Source organism: Rhinoderma darwinii, chromosome 1, assembly GCF_050947455.1.
Source record: "Rhinoderma darwinii isolate aRhiDar2 chromosome 1, aRhiDar2.hap1, whole genome shotgun sequence".
Classification (NCBI taxonomy): Eukaryota; Metazoa; Chordata; class Amphibia; order Anura; family Rhinodermatidae; genus Rhinoderma; species Rhinoderma darwinii.
The window spans coordinates 434,710,146-434,732,845 of NC_134687.1; the positions used below are offsets into that span (position 1 = coordinate 434,710,146).

At 43.4% G+C, this 22,700-nt stretch overlaps 1 protein-coding gene across 2 annotated transcripts in view; it reads right to left on the reverse strand.

Moving 5' to 3' along the window:
• LOC142656005 (clustered mitochondria protein homolog) overlaps positions 1–22,700 on the reverse strand; it is a 71,925-nt gene that overhangs the window by 43,492 nt on the left and 5,733 nt on the right. The window contains exons 2-7 of one of the 2 annotated variants that reach the window (XM_075830819.1): positions 13,747–13,871; positions 10,793–10,964; positions 10,369–10,512; positions 10,099–10,253; positions 9,460–9,614; positions 8,916–9,041 (exon numbers count right to left, since the gene is read on the reverse strand). In XM_075830819.1, coding sequence (XP_075686934.1) covers positions 8,916–9,041; positions 9,460–9,614; positions 10,099–10,253; positions 10,369–10,512; positions 10,793–10,964; positions 13,747–13,871 — 877 coding nt within the window. Of the gene's footprint in view, positions 1–8,915; positions 9,042–9,459; positions 9,630–10,098; positions 10,254–10,368; positions 10,513–10,792; positions 10,965–13,746; positions 13,872–22,700 lie in introns of both variants that reach the window. The other variant, XM_075830810.1, reaches the window with a different exon arrangement.

The window sequence follows — 22,700 nt, forward strand, 5'->3', positions numbered from 1 at the left end:
ACTTTGCAAACTCCTATATTGCATCAATCCCAATGGAGACTCAATCCCTCGCTTCTCCAGGATTCCCTGGCCTCTTCTGACGTGGCGCGCACGCTTGACGACTACTTCGTCACTAATAACTCCTCAGATACGAATCCACAGGTACTATGGGAGGCCCACAAGTGTGTGGTAAGGGGTACCTTCATTAAGCATGGGTCCCGGTTGAAAAAGGAGCGCGCGGTGGCCATTACCCGGCTCCTAACGGAAATTAAGGCACTGGAGTTCACGCATAAACGGTCCCACGAACTGGAATGCAAAGTGGTGCTAATTCAAAAATGGGAGGAGCTACGCACCTTACTCCTTTCCAAGGCGAAGGCAACTCTCGCCAATTGCAAACGGCACTTTTATGAGTACGGAAACAAATGTAGCAAGTCTCTTGCCAGAGCATTGCGCCTCCAACAAGCGCACACGTATGTACCTTTTATTACAACCTCGCCTACCACTCGAGTTAATCTGCCTTTGGACATAGCGTCGCAATTCCGTGACTTTTATGCTTCACTCTATGACACCGACTCTACCAATCCGGCCACGCTCTCGAGAGATTTCCGTGCAAATATTAAGTCCTATATTGCGGAGTCGGGCCTCCCCTCCCTGTCTGAGGAGGTTCTCAATGCACTAGAGGTCCCAATTACCGCGCCAGAACTATCCGACGCTCTCAAGAACTCCGCCTCTGGTAAGGCACCTGGACCTGATGGGTTTACGCTTCCCTATTATAAAAAATTCCTCGCTGTCCTTAGTCCGCATCTCTTAGCGTCCTTGAATTCTTTCTCTTCCGCTGCTCGCGTCCCACCTGATGCGCTCAGGGCACATATTGCAGTGATCCCCAAGACAGGGAAAGATCCCTCTCAATGCGCAAGTTATAGGCCGATTTCCCTTCTTAATGCAGACGTCAAACTCTTTGCAAAGATTTTGGCAGGGCGTTTGGCCCCATTACTCAGCGGTGTCATACATCTTGACCAGGCAGGGTTCATGTTGGGCAGAGAGGCCCGGGATAATACAACAAGGGCAATCAATCTCATTCATAAGGCTAAACTATCTAGAGTTCCGCTTATGCTCTTGTCGCATTTGACAGAGTCAATTGGACGTATATGGAGGAAACCCTTCTCCGGCTTGGTCTTGGTCCACAAATGATGGGATGGATAATGTCGTTATACTCTTGCCCGTCTGCGAGGGTACGCGTGAATTGAATCCTTTCGGAAGAATTCAACATCCACAACGGGACCCGACAGGGTTGCCCCTTATCCCCCTTGATTTTCATCCTGACCTTGGAACCATTCCTACGGCATGTCAGAGCGAACGTTGACAATAAGGGCCTAGAGGTGGGAGCTCGGGTCGACAAGGTTGCAGCGTACGCAGATGACTTGTTGTTTTTCCTGACTAACCCGTCTATCTCCCTCCCGAATCTGATGCAGGAATTTCGTCGCTTTTCCAGTCTATCCAATTTTAAAATAAACTTTTCCAAATCCGAGGCCATGAATGTCTCCATCCCCTCCTCCCTTCTACGCACACTGGAACAATCCTTTAGCTTTAAATGGAACTCGATGGCGCTCATATACCTGGGAGTACGCATCCCGGCGGATCTTAAAGGAACAGTGTCATCACAAATATTTTATTTATATGTTAAAGATGTTAGTGCCTTAATATAAACGTTTATTTTCATTTGTGTGTTTGTGTTTTACTGTTTCTTTTTTTCACACTTTTTCTTCCCTATGGGGGCTGCCATTTTTTGTTCCATTTCTGTGTGTGTCGATTAACGACACACACAGACATGGAATACGGCAGCCACAGTCCCATAGGGACTGCGAACGGCTCCCGTCCCATTGACTGCCGTGTACGGCGTCTGTGTGGGAACTGCGCATGCGCCGCTCCCACACAGTCCTATTCGAAATTGGCGCCGTCCGGCGCCATTTTCCTGTGGACCGGAAGTCGCGGCCGGACAGTGATATTACTACTTCCGGTCGCGGCTTCCGGACAAGTGCACATGGGACAGCGGCAGCAAAGGGAGCGCACGGGCCGCGGCGGCAGGAGCAGGTAAGCGATTTCAATGTATGTTAGTGTTTGTGTGTGTTTACTACTGCATGTAAACCTACTACACTGTGAGTTACCTCAAAAAATGGCGACACACAGTGTAGCAGGTTAAACCTTTCAAACCCCTCGTTTATCCCGGCACTAGCCAGGATAAAGGAGGGGGGGATGCTGAGCGCTCACTAGAGCGATAGCTTTTAACCCAATGTTGCAATGCTGCAATTTTGGGAACTAGCTCCAAACAGCTCCATCTAGTGACCAAAAATGGGTAGTATTATAAATTTTGAAAAATTTGAAAAAATTTATAATATTTCCTGACTCGCGAAAAAAATAAAAAAAATTTGAACAATGTTTAATCACCCACACACTAAATGTTTAAATTTTAAAAAAAAAACATGTTTTTGGGGCGACACCATGCCTTTAAGGAGCTTTTTAATTTGAACTTCCCAGTGTTTCTTACCGAAGTGAAAACGGATTGTGCCAGATGGAGGAGGGGCACATTCACGTGGATGGGTCGCTGCACTATTTTTAAAATGAATATTCTTCCCCGATTACTTTACTTATTCCAAGCGCTGCCTATAGCAATTCCACCCTCGTTCTTCAAAGCAGTCAACTCTTTACAAATTTCCTTTGTATGGAATGGTAAGCCCTCACGCCTTAGTCGAACGCTCTTGTGTCGGACACGGGAGTCGGGGGGACTGGCACTTCCTGACATTCGTTCATACTACATAGCAACTCACCTAGCGCGCGTTGTGGATTGGTGTAGACACGCCCCCTACAAGTCTTGGGTGGGTCTTGAGCAAAGCTTCACGGAGGCCCCTCTTCAGGTGGTTCCGTGGTTGCAAAGCGGACTTCTTAAATCCATTCACCAACATCCCACTATCAGCCCCACATTGCGATGTTGTTCTCTTCATAAGGTCCGATCAAGCCTTTTGCCCATCTGCTCCCCCATGTTTCCGATTCTGGGGAATCCTGCTTTCCCTTCAGGGTTGACAGATTCGGTCTTCCGGGCTTGGTTCACGTCTGGTATATTTAGGGCAGCGCACATCCTTAAGAACGTGGAGTGGCTCTCCCTTTCGGAGCTGTCGCATCTGCCTGAACTCCAACCTCTGGGCTATTGGCGCATATTTCAGCTCCGCCACTTTTTCTCTTCATTATCGTCTCCGGCTTTATTTCAAGAGTCTAGATCCCCGTTGGAGGAGATGTGTGTTGGCTCCGAGCCAGCCCGTCACACACTGTCCACGATCTACCATCTCCTTCTAAACCCGCCGGATCTCCCCCCGCCAGGATACATCGCGGAGTGGGAAGCAGACTTGGGCATCATCTTTACCGCAAGTCAATGTACCCGCATCCTTACTTTGGCTCATAAAACCTCGATCAGCTCGCGTTACCAAGAAGCCAGTTTTAAACTGCTCTCGCGATGGTACAGGACCCCGGTCCGTTTACATCGTATTTTCCCGACCGTTTCACCTCTTTGTTGGAGATGCGGGCGGGAAGATGGTACCCTCATCCACACCTTTTAGTCTTGTCCGCTGCTCGCAGAATTCTGGGAAGGAGTGAAGAGAGTGATCTCCGAGGTAACAGATACCAGTTCTCGTTTGGACGCGGCCTTCTTCCTCCTACATCACTGTGACATCCCAACAAATATCTACAAAAGCTCGCTGCTTCACTTTTTAGTGATGGCCGCTAGACATTGCATTCCATTAAGATGGAAAAACGTCTCCCCACCTACTTTGTCCCTCTGGGTTTCGAAGGTCAACGACCTAATGCACATGGAGGATCTGACCTCAAGCATTCATGATACTAACGCTAGGTTTTGCCTAACGTGGTCCCCTTGGATAGTGTTCCAGGACACTGACACCTATAAAGACATTCTGGGTGGGTTGGAAGTTGGTTGATAACCCGCAATGGATCTTCTTGGGTGCTGCAGGATCTCCTCGTGGGGAGTGTTGCCCCTTCCTCCTCCCTTTACCCTTCTCATTTATCTTTCTTTATCTCGCTTAGTCTCTCTTGCTCCTTTCTCTCAGAGGGGAATGTCAATCAGATCAAGTGGGAGATGTTACATGTGGTTATACCTCCCTTGAGGTTTTCAGTATGTGGTTAAACACTATGTATCTTCATTATTGGTTATGTGCTTCATTTTCCTTTCTGTATTTGCTGTAATCTTGTTTTTATTATGTAAAAATATGGTTGTCGGCCATGAAAATAAAGAATTTCAAAAAAAATATTGTTCTAGAGACTGATTAGTCCTCTCGGTTTGGCCATTAGTTTCAGGATGGAAGGCAGAGGAGAAGGACAGATCAATCTCCAACTTTTTACTGAAGGCTCTCCAAAACGCATCAACCTCCACGATAAATGGCTCCATTTGGTTGGGCTGAACCAACACCGGGGCCGAGATAAAGCACTTCTTAAGGACCTCAAAAGCCTGGATAGCCTCAGGAGGCCAGCGGAGGAGATCAGCACCTTTGCGAGTGAGATCCGTAAGAGGCTTAGCGATGACCGAGAAGTTAGCAATAAATCTCCTGTAATAATTGGCGAACCCCAAGAAGCACTGTAACGCCTTCAGGGAGGCAGGTTGGACCCATTCCGCCACAGCCTGGACCTTGGCGGGATCCATGCGGAATTCATGAGGAGTGAGGATTTGACCCAAAAATGGTATCTCCTGTACCCCAAACACACATTTTTCGGTCTTCGCAAACAGTTTGTTTTCCAGAATGACCTGGAGCACCTTCCTGACATGTTCAATGTGGGAGGACCAGTCCTTGGAAAACACAAGTATGTCATCAAGGTACACTACAAGAAATACCCCCAGGTAATCTCTTAAAATCTCATTTATGAAATTCTGGAAGACCGCGGGAGCATTACACAACCCAAAGGGCATGACGAGGTATTCGAAATGACCTTCGGGCGTGTTAAACGCAGTTTTCCACTCATCCCCCTCTTTGATGCGGATAAGGTTATACGCCCCCCGTAGATCAAACTTAGAGAACCATTGGGCCCCCTGAACCTGATTAAAGAGATCAGGAATCAAAGGAAGGGGATACTGGTTCCTTACAGTGACCTTATTCAAGTTACGGTAGTCAATGCATGGCCTAAGACCACCATCCTTCTTCCCTACGAAGAAGAAGCCAGCACCTACCGGAGAAGTAGAGGGGCGAATGTAACCCTTGGCCAGGCATTCCTGGATATACTCTCTCATGGCTTCACGTTCGGGACAAGAGAGATTAAATATCCTACCCTTAGGGAGCTTAGCTCCTGGTACCAAATCGATAGCGCAATCGTATTCTCTATGAGGAGGCAACACTTCGGAGGCCTGCTTAGAGAAAACATCAGCGAAGTCCTGAACAAACTCAGGTAGCGTGTTCACCTCCTCGGGGGGAGAAATAGAATTAACAGAAAAACATGACGTCAAGCATTCATTACCCCATTTGGTAAGCTCCCCAGTATTCCAGTCAAACGTGGGATTATGCAACTGCAACCAGGGAAGGCCTAAAACCAAATCGGACGATAATCCCTGCATCAACAGTACAGAGCACTGCTCCAAATTCATGGAGCCAACAAGGAGTTCAAAAACAGGGGTATGCTGTGTAAAATAACCATTAGCAAGAGGAGTGGAGTCGATACCCACTACCGGGACAGGTTTAGGCAAATCAATCAAAGGCATAGCTAGAGACATAGCAAATTCCACAGACATGATATTAGCAGACGACCCTGAATCCACGAAGGCACTGCCGGTAGCAGACCTACCACCAAAAGAGACCTGAAAGGGAAGCAAGATTTTATTACGTTTCATATTTACGGGAAATACCTGTGCGCCAAAGTGACCTCCCCGATGATCACTTAGGCGCGGAAGTTTTCCGGCTGCTTATTCTTACGCCTAGGACAGGTGTTCACTTGATGCTTGTCATCCCCACAATAGAAGCAGAGACCATTCTTCCTGCGGAACTCTCTACGTTGTTGGTGGGACACGGAGGCCCCGAGTTGCATAGGTACCTCCGAGTCTTCCGTGGAAGAACGAAGCAACGGAACCTCGGGAGGCATCATGGGGGAGTCAGAGGAGAAAACACAAAAACGTTCACGTTGTCGTTCCCTGAGAGGTCGGTCAAGTCGTACCGCTAAAGCCATAACCTGGTCTAGGGAGTCAGAAGAGGGATAGCTAACTAGCAGGTCTTTCAGGGCGTTCGACAGACCCAACCTAAACTGGCACCTTAAGGCAGGGTCATTCCACCGAGAAGCTACGCACCACTTCCTAAAGTCAGAGCAATACTCCTCAACAGGTCTCTTACCCTGACGTAAGGTCACCAGCTGACTCTCGGCAAAGGCAGTCCTGTCAGTCTCGTCATAAATGAGTCCGAGAGCAGAAAAGAAAAGATCAACGGAGGAAAGTTCAGGGGCGTCAGGAGCCAAGGAGAAGGCCCATTCTTGGGGCCCTTCCTGGAGCCGGGACATAATTATACCGACCCGCTGGCTCTCAGAACCTGAGGAGTGGGCCTTTAAACGAAAATAGAGCCTACAACTCTCCCGAAAGGAGAGAAAAGTCTTCCGGTCCCCTGAGAACCGGTCAGGCAACTTGAGGTGGGGTTCAAGAGGTGAGGTCAGGGGCACTACCATGGTAGCATCAGGCTGGTTGACCCTCTGAGCCAGAGCCTGGACCTGTAGGGAGAGACCCTGCATTTGCTGAACCAGGGTCTCAAGGGGGTCCATAGTGGTGTGAGGGACCAGGGTAGAGTAGGTATATGGGCTTGTGATTATGTAATGACAGGGATAGGGAAACAGACAAGTGCGCCCTAAACTACCCGCCACTCAGTCCCTGCCTACTTGCAACGACCCGCCCTAGGCGACGGGGTACAACTGGGCGACGGTCCCTACACTCAATAAGTGCACGACAGACAACCAGACAAGGAAACACAGAACAAAGGGAAACGGGGCAGTTGCCCACCGCAACACCGTGGGCAACAAGAGTAGTAAACAAGCCAAGTCAAACCAGGAGAGTACGAGGTGCCAAACGCAGAGCAGGAGAGTAGTGAACAAGCCGAGTCAAATCAGGAGAGTACGAGGTACCAAACGCAGAGCAGAAGAGTAGTCAGTAAGCCAGGGTCAATACGAAGCAGGGACAAGTAGTTCAAGAAGCTGCAGCAGGGCCAGGAAACCAACAGAGGAGAATAACAAGCAAGGAGGAACAGGAAAGGCAGGTATAAATAGACAGAGGGCGGGAGCTAGCTCCGTCTGGCCAGGCTGTGATAGGCTCTCCCACTCCTAAGCCTGCCATCCTGAGTGGTGGAAGATGGAGTCAGTCTCACAGACATAGAAGCAGGTGCAGACTGCTTACCTATGGCGTGGATACAGAAGCTGTGCCTGGCAGATCCTTAACACACACACACTGTATACACAGAGGCACACACTGTGCACACACACACACACACACACACACACTGTAACATACAAACACATACTATATACCCACTACACACACACACACACACACTAACATATACACATACAAACAGAGACACATACTGTATACACAGAGACACACACACTGTAACATATACACATACTGTACACCCACTACTACACACACACACTAACATATACACATACAAACAGACACATACTGTAACATATACACATACAAACACAGATACATACTGTATACACACAGAGACACACAGACACTCACCATCTCTCCATGCTGACAGGATCACAGGCTTCGTGAAGGACGGGCTGTGGGCGGAGCTTCCTCCTCTGCTCCTCAGCTCTTATTTACTCAGCATGTGGATCATAGCACAGAGTAGAGGCAGAGCCCAGTGGCGCCCCCTACATGCTTGGAGGGGGCAGCGCCCTGTGCGCTTGCACACCCCTAAGGCTGGCCCTGGTTTGGTGGTCATGTTGCAAGGCTCTATAAGGGGTTGAACATGGAGATTACATGGGTAGCTACCTATAGGTGGCACAGGAGAGACAATTTTCTTCCTTCTGGCATGAAGCTATTTTGCATAATTTTTCCCTGGGAGCATTGCCTTTGGACTGGGATTGCAGCTCAGTCCCTTCACTTAAGTCAGCTGATCCGTGAGGGGGGCCAGGAGTCGGACCCCCATTTATCTGATATTGATGACCTATCATAAGAATAGGCCATCAATATAAGAGTCCAGAAGAACCCCTTTAATACTCCCTAGCAGCTGGAACTTCGCAAGGAAAATCAGTACCTTCCGAGAGAAGGTTACATGAAGAAAAGTTATGTTTTAGATTAGGGCTTCTAGTTCGACAGCTGATATAATGAAAATATATCACCAAAGGTGAATGGGGCGTGAAACTTAGGGTATGTGCACACGTAGTCACCAAAAACGTCTGAAAATCCAGAGCTGTTTTCAAGGGAAAACAGACCCTGCTTTTCAGACGTTTTTTGACCAACTCGCATTTTTCGCGGCGTTTTTCGCGCCGTTTTCGCGGCGCTTTTTACGTCCGTTTTTGGAGCTGTTTTCATTGGAGTCTATGAGAAAACTGCTCCAAAAACGTCCAAAGAAGTGTCCTGCACTTCTTTTGACGAGGCTGTATTTTTACGCGTCGTCGTTTGACAGCTGTCAAACGACGACGCGTAAATAACAGGTCGTCTGCACAGTACGTCGGCAAACCCATTCAAATGAATGGGCAGATGTTTGCCGACGTATTGTAGCCCTATTTTCAGACGTAAAACGAGGCATAAAACGCCTCGTTTACGTCTGAAAATAGGTCGTGTGAACCCAGCCTTACAAGCAGTTATTCTGAAAATCCTGTGGGTTTGGTGTTGGTGTACTCCATTATTTCATCTGTTTGTGTAGGTAAACGTATGTGATTATGATGTCTTTGTACTTTACCTCTTCTTTTGTAGATTGGAAAAGTTCTTCTTGAAGGCTGGGCTGACCTGGTTCAGCAGTTCCACAATACTGTGGCTCAAGTGGCTTGGTGAAGCTGGTTTTGGATTAAATATCTCTTCTGTCGATCTTTAAAGAAATGCAAAGTATAGCATATTTTTATTTTTCCTTTAAAAAAACAAAAAACTTTACAGACTAAAAGTAACCAGATGCCCAACCCCCATACCCATCTTGACATTATTAGTTCTGACATGTGACAGTCATGTTCTATCTTCCCCTTACCGGCGTTCACAAGTGCTGGTAATGGGGTTGACGCACTCGAATCTCCACTTGTGTTTCAATAACAACATTATATTATGGGATTTCCATTTAAATAACTACCTAAATACATTTTTATAATGAATTCAAAGGAAAAGCTTTATAGAGTTCCACTCTATAATATGACACCTTCTTGCACATGTTCAATACAGCAACATTGACATAACTTGTCCTGCCCCAGAAGCATTCAAGTATTACTGACCACTGAAACGTTTCTCACAGTACTTACTGATTGATGTAGAACCCCCTATTGGAAGAGGTGATATTAATGTGGTGGTCTTCCATAGTCACTATAGTTAAGTACATGAGATCTCCGTGCATTTTCCGATTGCCTGGCGGGGGATTCCAGCCGCTCATAATCAGTGATTTTAGACATTGTGGAGGCTGTAATAAAGATATCTACAAATGAGATGAAGGTTAGCAAATGTAAGTTAAAGGGGATTTCCCTTTAAGAAAAATGTATGGCTTTTCAATAATAGATCAATATCATTTAGCGGTTTCAGTGTCTCTCATAAAAATAATGTCCAGTAGCTGTGCATATGCAGGTACCACTCTGCCAGAAACGGGGGACCAGTCACTTCTCGCTCTTTGACACTTGGGGGAGGTCCTAGTGGTCAGATCCTCACTACATAGAAATATATACCACATCCTATCGACATGCCCTTTAATTTATAACCTGGCAAAATTACTAACGATGAAAAGTGAGATCAACTGAGATAAGTGTAGCGGTGTACAGAAGGTACAGTAGCAATATGTTACCAGATTAAAATCCTCTTAGGTGTCAAAAGGTTCGGGTTCTAGGCAGGAGGCCCGTCAGTTCACACACAGTTTTTTTTGGCACGGATTTTGAAGCTAGCCAGGAAGTTACCTTGTTGTCAATGCAGATAGGTTGAAGAGGTTGCAGCGGACGCTCTGTACTTCCTGGAAGAATATATTCTGGTGGAGAACAGTCGATTGCATCCAGCCCTTGTTCTGCAGAGGAACGCTTTTTTTTCTTTCCATTGTTTTCATAACTGGTGGAATCTAGAAATGGGGAAACATTGTTTGGAAATAAAGAAATCTAGGGTAAAATATGGGAAAAAAAACTGTTTAATATGTAACTTATACATTGAAAAATCTCAAACTGAATCATTGATACCTCCAATTTCACCTTCTGAAATGCTGCTGAGGAAGGACAGTGAGCTGCAGTCTACTCCATTGTAGGCATCTGTGAGGTCTAGGCTTTTGAGCAAGTCCCGGAAATGGCGTATGTGAATTCGCGCCTCTCTGATGGTATATGGTTCTAATAAAAATAGAGGTATCATGGTAAGTGTAATATTCTCCCCTGCTCTATTATCCTTATGCTGCTTATGGGAGCGCTGTCATTAAAGTCCCTAAAAAAGTGAACTTTCTCAATAATAATAACCAAAAAGAATCAGCATTAATTGCATGATTCTTTTAGTTACTTAAGACATAGATGATTATTTATGTATGCATATTAATGTATATATATATATATATATATATATATATATATATATATAATGTGTGTGTGTATAAAAATAGATAGCACATGTACTTACCCTCCACAACTTTTAAAACAGACCCTTCTTGCAGTCCCTCAACAGACTTAAGCTCTGAAAAGTTGTCCAGAACATTCCCATCAAACTGTAGTGAAAAGCATGTTCTATGGCAAGAATCTTCATGTTCCATCAATACCTGGATAATCTCCTGAACCAGTTCTTTGGTAGACACCTGTGCAAATAAAATACAAGCTAGGATTCCATTCTACAGGTGACTAAGGTTCTCCATACTCAGGAGCTTAGAAAAGATGGATGCATGGATGGAAAAGTCCAGACCAGCACTGAAAAACACTCAATGTGCAGAGCGGATGCAAATCCCAAGATCCAGGCCAAGGATCTTCTTACAATAGAATAAAAAAGAGGCAGCACTCCAAATTTGCAAAAGTGAAAAAAGTGGTTTAATCCATATGCAACATTTCGGTCCTGTATAGAAATGGTTCTATACAGGACCCAAACGTCGCACATGGATTAAACTAACCACTTTTTTCACTTTTCCAAATTTGGAGTGCTGTATTTCCTTTATGATAGATAGATAGATAGATAGATAGATAGATAGATAGATAGATAGATAGATAGATAGATAGATAGATAGATAGATAGATAGATAGATAGATAGATAGATAGATAGATAGATAGATAGATATATGGATGATCGATAGGATAGATATGAGATAGAAGGATGATAGATAGATAGATAGATAGATAGATAGATAGATAGATAGATAGATAGATAGATAGATAGATAGATAGATAGATATATGGATGATCGATAGGATAGATATGAGATAGATAGATAGATAGATAGATAGATAGATAGATAGATAGATAGATAGATTGATAGATAGATAGATATGAGAAATAGATATAGAGAGACACAGACAGTTTATATCATGTTCATAGATGACTGATAAACCCAAGTCTGTATCTTGTTTTATTATTATTCTAGACAAGGACTCCAGTTTCCATTCACTTAGTTCAAGGAAATTGGAAAAAACAACAGCCTTGAAAAGAAAATGTCAGATAATGTAAGAGATAACATTTGCATGACGTGCAGTGATAACCCCGTGTCTGTTACTTCTGATTCTATGTTCTTGCCTCATAATGATATTCTTCCGTATTTTACCATGAAATTCTGTTCTGTGCCAGTGTCTGATATGTAGGCACAGACCTTGGGCAATATATTCATATTGTATTACAAGACCCAGTTCACTCTAGGTTTGGTGTGTACGCCTGGCGCATACAAATAACATGTAGCCTGTATGTATGCAAGTGTATGCCATATAATTGCATACGTTCTATATGGTCTCCCATTGTACAAAAAACAAACCGTATATTGTGCAGGATGCCCTCGCATTGGAAGGTGTAGTTGACTAAGATTTTCAATAGTTTCAACAAAAAGGAATCCTGAAATAAGCCAGACGTATGCCAAACGGACAAGCTTGTTTTTTTGGTTTGTTTTTTTTTTACTTTGGCTCCCTAGCAGGTATGTATTTATTTATTTTTGTATTCATAGTATACAATAGTGAGTAATAGTCAGTAAAAAAACATAGGTTATAGTTTAAAAAAAGCAAAAACAGAAATGACCTATGTACTGTAGTAATAAAAATGCCAGTTAAGGCCCTGTTCACATCACGTTTGGTGTTTGGTCAGTTTGAAATCAATGGTATTGCAAACGGAAACGCTGCTTTCCGTTTGTCTTTCTATTCATCTGTTGCTCTGACAGAGCAGATGAACGGAAAGACCAAACGTGATGTGAACAGGGCCTTAGTTCTACAAACTTCATGCCGCAAAATAAATGATCGTGACGGTGTGTTTTGGAGCCATATTAATCATGATATTATAAATTGCATTATGAACTACTACTGGAAATAATAATTGTTAATGAGCCTCCTGCGGGGCTAGAGGAAAATCAAATCTCAACTGCTTTCCCTGCCGGGAATACGGGAAGCGATTCGGACAATAAGGCCCCATGCACACGAACGTAAAAAGGCCCGTAATCACGGGCCGTAATTATGGCCTGTAATTACGGGCCCATAGACTTCTATTGGCCACGAGTACCTCCCCGTATGCTTACGGGAAGGTGCCCAGGCCAGTGAAAAATTTAGAACATGTCCTATTTTAGGCCGTAATTACGGCACGGGCAGGCCCATAGAAGTCTATGGGGCTCCCGTAATGGTGACTACGTGAGTGCACCCGCATTTACGGGAGCGTTGCTAGGCGACGTCAGTGGATAGTCACTGTCTAGGGTGCTGAAAGAGTTAAACGATCGGCAGTAACTCTTTCAGCACCCTGGACAGTGGCTACCGATCACAATATAGATAAAGCTGTAAAAAAAAAAAAAAAGACGTTCATACTTACCCAGAACTCCCTGCGTCTTCCTCCAGTCCGGCCTCCCGGAATGACGTTTCAGGCTATGTGACCGCTGCAGCCAATCACAGGCTGCAGCGGTCACATGGACTGCCGCGTCATCCAGGGAGGTCGGACTGGATGTCAAAAGAGGGACGCGTCACCAAGACAACGGTCGGGTGGTAGGAATTTCTTTTACTTTTACTACGGAAAGTGCTGTCCCTTCTCTCTATCCTGCACTGATAGAGAGAAGGGCTGCCGATTAGTGCAGTGCAATTTTGCATCGAAAACGTGCCCGTAAATACGGGTGACACTGGACCCGTATTTACGGGCATGGGTCCGTAAATACTGGTGCAATACGGATCGAATATGTGTGACCAAGGACCCATATTTACGGGAGGACAAAAATAAGTTTGTGTGCATGAGGCCTAACATTGCATTTAAGAGGTGCACATAATGGAAAATCAAATACAAAAACTAGGCTATATGAATGAGGCCCCTTAGTGAGTCCAAATCCACTTCCTGTGTATCCGTAAATTGTACACCTACCACTGGTGGATGAAAGAACCAAAAATGTTATATATGAACACTCCGAATCCGACTCCTACCTGTATTTCAATACTGTCTCCTCCAGGTAGCTGAATAGTCACATTAAACATATCCTGAGAACTCTCTGGGTCTCCTGTCGGAGTTGCACTGTTGTTATCTTTGTCCTCTGACACTTTGGTAATATCTGTAATTATAATATATTGTAGAATATGATTATTATTTCATCATTAATAAATTGTACAAATAGACGACTTATGTATGACACAAGGTACTGTCACATCACTGTGGGTACTTGTACCTAGAATCTGCCACTTTATGAGCAAATCAGATGGGGCCCTTGACTCTTGGCGCTGTCACTCTCCATTATAGTCTATGGGAGATACAGAAACGGCCAAACGATCATGGGCAGCTGCTTCCATATTTCCCTTTTATTATAATGGAGGGTGACTGCACATGAGCTGCCACCCCTGTGCTGCAAATGAGGCCCCTTTTCTCAGGATCAATTGAGGTCCAAGAAGTCAAATTCTCTGCGGACATAGATTTATGGAAGTCTATCTATATGCCGTTCATGTGTACAGTGAAGAAAGCCTATTTAAGGGTATGTTCACACGCAGTGTTTTCAGACGTAATTCGGGCATTTTATGCCTCGAATTACGCCTGAAAAAACGCCCCTAATACGCCTACAAAAATCTGCCCATTGCTTTCAATGGGTTTTACGATGTTCTGTTCCCACGAGCCTTTATTTTACGCGTCACTGTCAAAATACGGCACGTAAAATGACGGCTCGTCAAAAGAAGTGCAGGACACTTCTTGGGATGTTTTTGGAGCCGTTTTCTCATAGACTCTATTGAAAACAGCTCCAAAAGCGACCGTTAAAAATGCTACGAAAACGCAGCGAAAAACGCGAGTTGCTCAAAAAACGTCTGAAAATCAGGAGCTGTTTTTCCTTGAAAACAGCTCCGTATTTTCAGACATATTTTGTTAATCGTGTGAACATACCCTAAAGTATGTTTATGTGCATTGTTTTCTTGTGGTGGTTAACAAAAGCGACAAAACCATAAAAAAAAATAAAAAATGGCACGTGTAAACATATCATAATAGTGCTGATGATGCCCACTTAAAAAAACAAAAAAATAAGCGCACAGGACAGCAGAATACGCACATGGGGCTGTGTATAATACATAGATACACCTCTGAAGATGCCACAAAATTGAGCGGCAATGCGCGTAGTATTCTGCTTGCCCATTGGTCCGCGAGCTGCTACAGTCATTTATTTGTCATTTATTCACGCATTTTTGGCACATTATTTCATTTCAGGTTACTGTTTAGCGTCAGTCTGTCTGATTAGATGCCACATTATATTTTATTACGCTGTGATTTTAAAGAAATATTTTTTTTATTGCCACTTTTTGCACTTCCACTTTCTTCAGGCATTTATGTTGTATTCAAATTAGGTGCTCAGCTACTTTCAGGCTTTGTTCACAAAGGGCGGATACGCTGCACAAGGGTACACAGCGTATCCGCCTTGGCGGCCGCTTGGAATCCTGGCCGAAAAACCGCACCAAATTGTGGTGCACTTCTTCGGCAGGAATATCCGCTGCGGAAAACTGCACTTTTAAAAAACAAACACATACTTTCTGAGTTGCGTTTTTTGCAGTGGAATCACAGCTTTACCGCCGCAAAAAAATGCATCTTCTGCTATTTGTTGCGGGTTTTACCTCCCCATTGATTTCAATGCGGAAAACCCGCAACACAAAAGCATCGATTACGCAAATACAATTGACATGCTGCGGATTTAAAAAAAACGCACCGCAGGTCAATTTCTGAGCGTATTTTCCGCTCATCATTTATGCAACGTGTGGATGAGATTTGCTCAAATCTCATCCACTTTGCTGCTACTGAATTATGCTGCGGATTTTCCGCAACTAAATCCATTGCGGAAAATCTGCAGTATTTACGCTACGTGTGAACTCGGCCTCATTATATGCATTTAGCAATTGTACTTGTTATTTCTGGGGTGTCTGCTCTCTTATTATTGGTGGGATTAGGACCTAAAATAGGGACCGACCATCGTATTGTGATAGGTTTATGTTTTGTGTGTGTTTTTAATTGGTTTTAGCACTGTGGTAGTGTTTATTGATCAAATACAATGATATTGTGCATTATATTTGAGTGTGCCTCAATTATACCCTCCTCTCTTTCTTACTACTTGATGCATCTTGTCTGTGGGGGGCTATTTATAAAGCACCTCAACTTTATCTGATTAGGATTTTTTGATTTTTTTTGGGGCGCCCATCCATTTCTTTTCTGCAATACATAGATGGTAGACGGGTGCCAGGGGCCGCAGAATGAACAGCGGCTGTCCACATTTAGCCTCCGGCTTCCTGTTGCCCACCACTGAACTAGACCCTTCTCTTACCATTATGTTATTTGTATTAGATAATGACATTACTGTTGTGTACATGTTTTTATGAATGTTCTCATAGATTTCACAGTATTTCACTTATTAGAGCAGCAGTTTGTGCTCCAGAGCTACTCAACCTTCTGTAGCCATAAACAGCAAGTTGCAATGTAATTTTAAAATGTAAAAAAGGGGTACATTTATTAAGATTAATGGGATCAAGTGAAGTTTATGTCTCCCTGCATTCGGATATTCCAGTCAATTGTGTAAATTATGTCCCCCATGCGTTCGGATATGCCAGTCAATTGTGCAGATTATGTCCCCCTGCGTTTGGATATGCCAGTCAATAGTGCAGATTATGTTCCCCTGCGTTCAGATATTCCAGTCAGTTGTGCAGATTATGTCCCCCCTGCGTTCAGATATTCCAGTCAATTGTGCAGATTATGTCCCCCTGCGTTCGGCTATTCCAGTCAATTGTACAGATTATGTCCCCCTGCGTTCGGATATTCCAGTCAATTGTACAGATTATGTCCCCCTGCGTTCGGATATGCCAGTCAATTGTGCAGATTATGTCCCCCTGCGTTCAGATATTCCAGTCAATTGTGCAGATTATGACCCCCCTGCGTTCGGATATTCCAGTCAATTGTGCAGATTATGTCCCCCCTGCGTTCGGATATTCCAGTCAATTGTACAGATTATGTCCCCCTTGCGTTCGGATATTCCAGTCAGTTGTGCAGATTATGTCCCCCCTGCGTTCGGATATTCCAGTCAATTGTGCAGATTAGGACTCCCTGCGTTCGGATATTCCAGTCAGTTGTGCCGCTTGTTTTTCAGAGGTTTCCAAACACCAGAGGTAAGTAATGTGTATCCACTTTTTTAGAGAGATGTAAGATTTTTCAAAGAAAGAGCCCTTTCTGATGTGGATACCCACGATGACGGACAGTTTTTGTAAATGCACTTCCAAGACTATTTATCAGAAAATTGGCGCCGAGCAATCCAACGCAGAGGTTGATGGCAGTTTTCGCAGTCCAGATTTTAGTAAATAGTGCTGTTTCACGAATTTGATGGCATCGGTTTTATTCGTACCAACTATAATAGGCTGGAGTATCTTCTCAAAGAAATGTCGATCCATTTTAATATAAGGGTATGTTCACACGGCTTATTTTCGGGCCCGTAAAAGGCAGAGAAATCGGATGCAGAACGCCTCCAAACATCTGCCCATTGATTTCAATAGGAAAAACTGCGTTCTGTTCCACGGGGCGTTTTTTTTACGCGGACGGTTTTCCCTTGAAAACAGCTCCGTATTTTCAGAAGTTTTTGGTTAAGCATGTGAACATACCCTAAGGGCAACAAAGAATTGCAATTAATGGGGGAGATTTATCAAGCAGTCTTATAGTAAGAATGCAGGGGTCCCCCAGAACAGTATTGCTTGGAGGACACGTGATGGTACCGGCACATTTAATTTTATTTTGAATTGTTATGTATTTTTTGTTAATCAATTATTTTGTCCTGGGTGTTTTTTTGGGGGTTTTTCTCCCCCCTGTTTTTTTTTTTTTTTACACCTGATTGGTAGCTGATGTAAACAGCGGGAAGATTAAAAAGTTTGCTAATCTGCCCAGCAGCAGGATTTGAATTTGATTGGCAGTTCGTCATTTTTAGTGGGAATATTGTTCTTTATAAATCACTGGCTCCGGAGGTCTGGTGCCAGTTCCAGTGTTCCGGTGACCAGCACCCGACGTCCCTTAAAATTTTCTTTCCTATGTAGCAATTTTTTATTAGGGTTTTTTTTGTCTTTATATGTGGTTTTTATTATAATGGTTTTAAGTATTTTGGTTTTTAAAGTATTTATTATTATTATTGATTAACATTTTGGTAACCCTTAATAAAAAAAAAACATTGCGGCCCTTTTTATCCACAGATCTGTTTCTGTGTTTTTTATTGGCTAAGTGTTAGTCTATTTGAATTGTGCCTTGTACCATCATGACAGGGGCCCCCCAGAGCCGTATTGCTTGGGCAATTGATGGTACAGGCATATTAATAATGATTTTGCTAATTGCTATAGTATTTTGTTAATTAAATTCTGTTTTTAGGTGTTTTGTGTTTTTGTCCGCCCCCCCCCCCTTCTTTGTGTTTCAGTTGGTACTTACCTGTCGGCTTCTGGAAGTTTCTGATAATCTGCCCATCATCAGGAGTCGGCACCTGATTGGTAACTGGAGAAAATGGCGGGAGAAGATGTTTAAAATCAATATTCTGCCTGGCACCTGGAGTTGATTTTGATTGGCAGTTCGGATTTTTAGGCGGGAAGATTCTCCTTTAAAAATCCACGGTCTCTGAGGTCCGGGGCCAGTTCCTGAGCGTACCAGTGACCAGCGCCCACCCACCCTCCGCAATTTTTTATTAGAGGTTTTTTTTTGCTGGTTGGACTGATTTATTAAAAATGGTTTATTTATTATATGTGGTTTTATTATATTGGTTTTAAGTATTTATTATTATTGATCGTTTTGGTAACCCTTAATAAAAACATTGCAGCCTTTTTTTTTCTACATATCTGTTTTCTGTGTCTTATTTGTTTTAATTTGAGTTCATTTTAATTGTGCCTTGTACCTTCATGGCCTTTGTTGCCCATATCAACCAATCAGAGCTTAGCTTTCATTTTACCTGAGCTCATTAATATATGAAAGCTGTGGGGTTGCTATGGGCAACAAAGGACATTCTTACTATAAAACAGATTGATAAACCTCCCCCAATGTCACTGAGAAAGCAGGGGTCATAATCTTCACTTGCTCAATCAGGGGGATATAATGTTCACTTGTACAATCAGGAGGACATAATCTTCACTTGATCAATCAGGGGGACGTAATCTTCACTTGTTCAATCAGAGGGACATAATCTTCCTTTGATCAATCAGGGGGACGTAATCTTCACTTGTTCAATCAGGGGGACATAATCTTCACTTGTACAATCAGGAGGACATAATCTTCACTTGATCAATCAGGGGGACACAATCTTCACTTGATCAATCGGGGACATAATCTTCACTTGTTCAATCAGGGGGACATAATCTTCACTTGTTCAATCAGGGGGACACAATCTTCACTTGATCAATCGGGGACATAATCTTCACTTGTTCAATCAGGGGGACATAATCTTCACTTGATCAATCAGGACAACATAATGTTCACTTTATCAATCAAGGGGACATAATCTTCACTTGTACAATCAGGAGGACATAATCTTCACTTGATCAATCAGGGGGACATAATCTTCACTTGATCAATCAGGGGGACATAATCTTCACTTGATCAATCAGGGGGACATAATCTTCACTTGATCAATCAGGGGGACATAATCTTCACTTGATCAATCAGGGGGACATAATCTTCACTAGATCAATCAGGGGGACATAATCTTCACTTGATCAATCAGGGGGACGTAATCTTCACTTGTTCAATCAGGGGGACGTAATCTTCACTTGTTCAAGCAGGAGGACATAATCTTCACTTGATCAATCAGGGGTAGATAATCTTCACTTGATCAATCAGGGGGACATAATCTTCACTTGATCAATCAGGAGGACATAATCTTCACTTGATCAATCAGGAGGACATAATCTTCACTTGATCAATCAGGGGGACATAATCTTCACTTGATCAATCAGGGGGACATAATCTTCACTTGATCAATCAGGGGGAGATAATCTTCACTTGTACAATCAGGAGGACATAATCTTCACTTGATCAATCGGGGACATAATCTTCACTTGTTTAATCAGGGGGACATAATCTTCACTTGCACAATCAGGGGGACATAATCTTCACTTGTACAATCAGGAGGACATAATCTTCACTTGATCAATCAGGGGGACATAATCTTCACTTGATCAATCAGGGGGACATAATCTTCACTTGATCAATCAGGGGGACATAATCTTCACTAGATCAATCAGGGGGAGATAATCTTCATTTGATCAATCAGGAGGACATAATCTTCACTTGATCAATTAGGGGGACATAATCTTCACTTGTACAATCAGGGGGACATAATCTTCACTTGATCAATCAGGGGTAGATCATCTTCACTTGATCAATCAGGGGGACATAATCTTCACTTGATCAATCAGGGGGACATAATCTTCACTTGATCAATCGGGGACATAATCTTCACTAGATCAATCAGGGGGAGATAATCTTCATTTGATCAATCAGGAGGACATAATCTTCACTTGATCAATTAGGGGGACATAATCTTCACTTGTACAATCAGGGGGACATAATCTTCACTTGATCAATCAGGGGTAGATCATCTTCACTTGATCAATCAGGGGGACATAATCTTCACTTGATCAATCAGGGGGACATAATCTTCACTTGATCAATCAGGGGGACATAATCTTCACTTGATCAATCAGGGGGACATAATCTTCACTTGATCCAATTAGTGCAAGGAAAATGGGGGAGGATTTGCTCATAGCAACCAATCCGATTACTCCAGCTCATATTTTTGAGAGGTCCTTTGGAAAATGAAATCAGTAACGTGACTGTGACTATGGGCAATCCCTACACTTTCATTACAACTAGTTCTGATAAATATCCTCTATAGTCTTTTAATAGCGATGTTACAATAAATGTGCTCTACAAGTAACCGGAGATCTGCTTTACCTAGGGCGCATGCTTTCATCCACACATGACCTCTGCAGAGAAAATATTCCAAGATTATTAACAGAAAATGAGTGCTACATTCCTAAATTTCAGCCCCTGCAGGTAAATGTTTGCAATGTATGCTGACACCATAGCTCTTATTAAGAGCCTCCAGCAAGGTATTCTGCAGATGCTGAAGATTCTCTCATATAAATATATATATATAGTGCACTGCAAATACATTTCACCTGAAAGGATTACCTGGAAACAGAGTAATGAGCCACAAATTGTCATCCCCATATGGTTGCCCCATAGACAAATAAGTATCTGCCCTCTGTGTCTACCCCTGGCATGTTTGAACCAGTAACGCGCACGTTCAGACATAGCGGATTTTCAGTGTGGATTCCACATTGTCCCTTATTTGATACAGATATGACATAGATCTTATTTGGCACTTTATTATTTGTATATTGAATATATGGGGGACTGTTCCTAATGAATTATTTGTGCTGATGTAATACAACCCCTGGATGTTGTCCCTATCTTGTTGTAAGACTCATTTTTAAAGGTTATAAACACCTGTGTTTAGCGATGAAAGCTGTATCCGTCACGTCAGTGGGACTGACGGGTTCAGTGACAGCGTGTCCTGGGTCTCTCTGACATGCAGGATTCACCTGTTATCGATCACATCTAAGGCGCTGTTCACATCACGTTTGGTCTTTCCATTCATCTGTTCCGTCAGAAGAGAAGATGAACAGAAAGACAAACGGAAACTAGCGTTTCCGTTTGCAATACCATTGATTGCAATGGTATTTTATTCAGTTGGTCTCAGTTCGCCTACGTTCCACTATGTTTCTGTTTTTCCGACTAGAACAATAGAGTAGTGTACTGCGCTATTGTTTCTGTCAGAAAAACTGAAAACTAGTGGAAGGGACACCAACAGAGATCAACTGAACAAAAAAAACACCATTGCAATCAATGGTATTGCAAACGGAAATGCTAGTTTCCGTTTGTCTTTCTGTTCATCTTCTCTTCTGACGGAACAGATGAACGGAACGACGAAACGTGATGTGTACAGGGCCTAAGTTATGAACTTAGATGTAATCGGTAGTAACAGCTCCATCCTGTGTGTCAGAGACACGCAGGACCAGCTGGCACTGAACCAGTCAGTCCCGCTGACCTGACAGGTACAGGTCTCAGCGCTAGATACAGCTGCTCTGTATACAGGATACTAGGCAGCTGTATCTCAAAAAGTAAAAATGCTTTTTAATAAAAAAGAAAGTTGCACAAAACACACTGATAGACATTTTTATTTTTTAAAAAAACAACAGGATTTCAAAGGAGCAAGTTATGTTTTTATATTTTGTAACTCCCATAGAGGCAAGGAGGGGCAGATTTACTATTTAATATGCGCCAGAGTTTTGTCTCAAATGGAGCTAGAACTATGACGTACATGCTGTGTGCCACATTTATTAACTGTTTGGCTGGGTTCACACAACCTATTTTCAGGCGTAAACGAGGCGTATTATGCCTCGATTTACGCCTGAAAATAGGGCTCCAATACGTCGGCAAACATCTGCCCATTCATTTGAATGGGTTTGCCGACGTACTGTGCAGACGACCTGTAATTTACGCGTCGTCGTTTGACAGCTGTCAAACGACGACGCGTAAAATGACTGCCTCGTCAAAGAAGTGCAGGACACTTTTTTGGACGTAATTTGAGCCGTTTTTCATTGAATTCAATGAAGAACAGCTCTAAATTACGGCCGTCAATGACGCCTCGCAAAATGCGAGGCCGAGCAATTACGTCTGAAATTACGGAGCTGTTTTCTCCTGAAAACAGCTCCGTAATTTCAGACATAAATGCAGTTTACGTGTGCACATACCCTTTCGGTGAAGTTTTGCGCTGTGCTCGACAAGAGGTGTGGCTTAGCAGGAAAAAAACATGGTCAGGAAGAAAGGGGCGTGTTTTAAA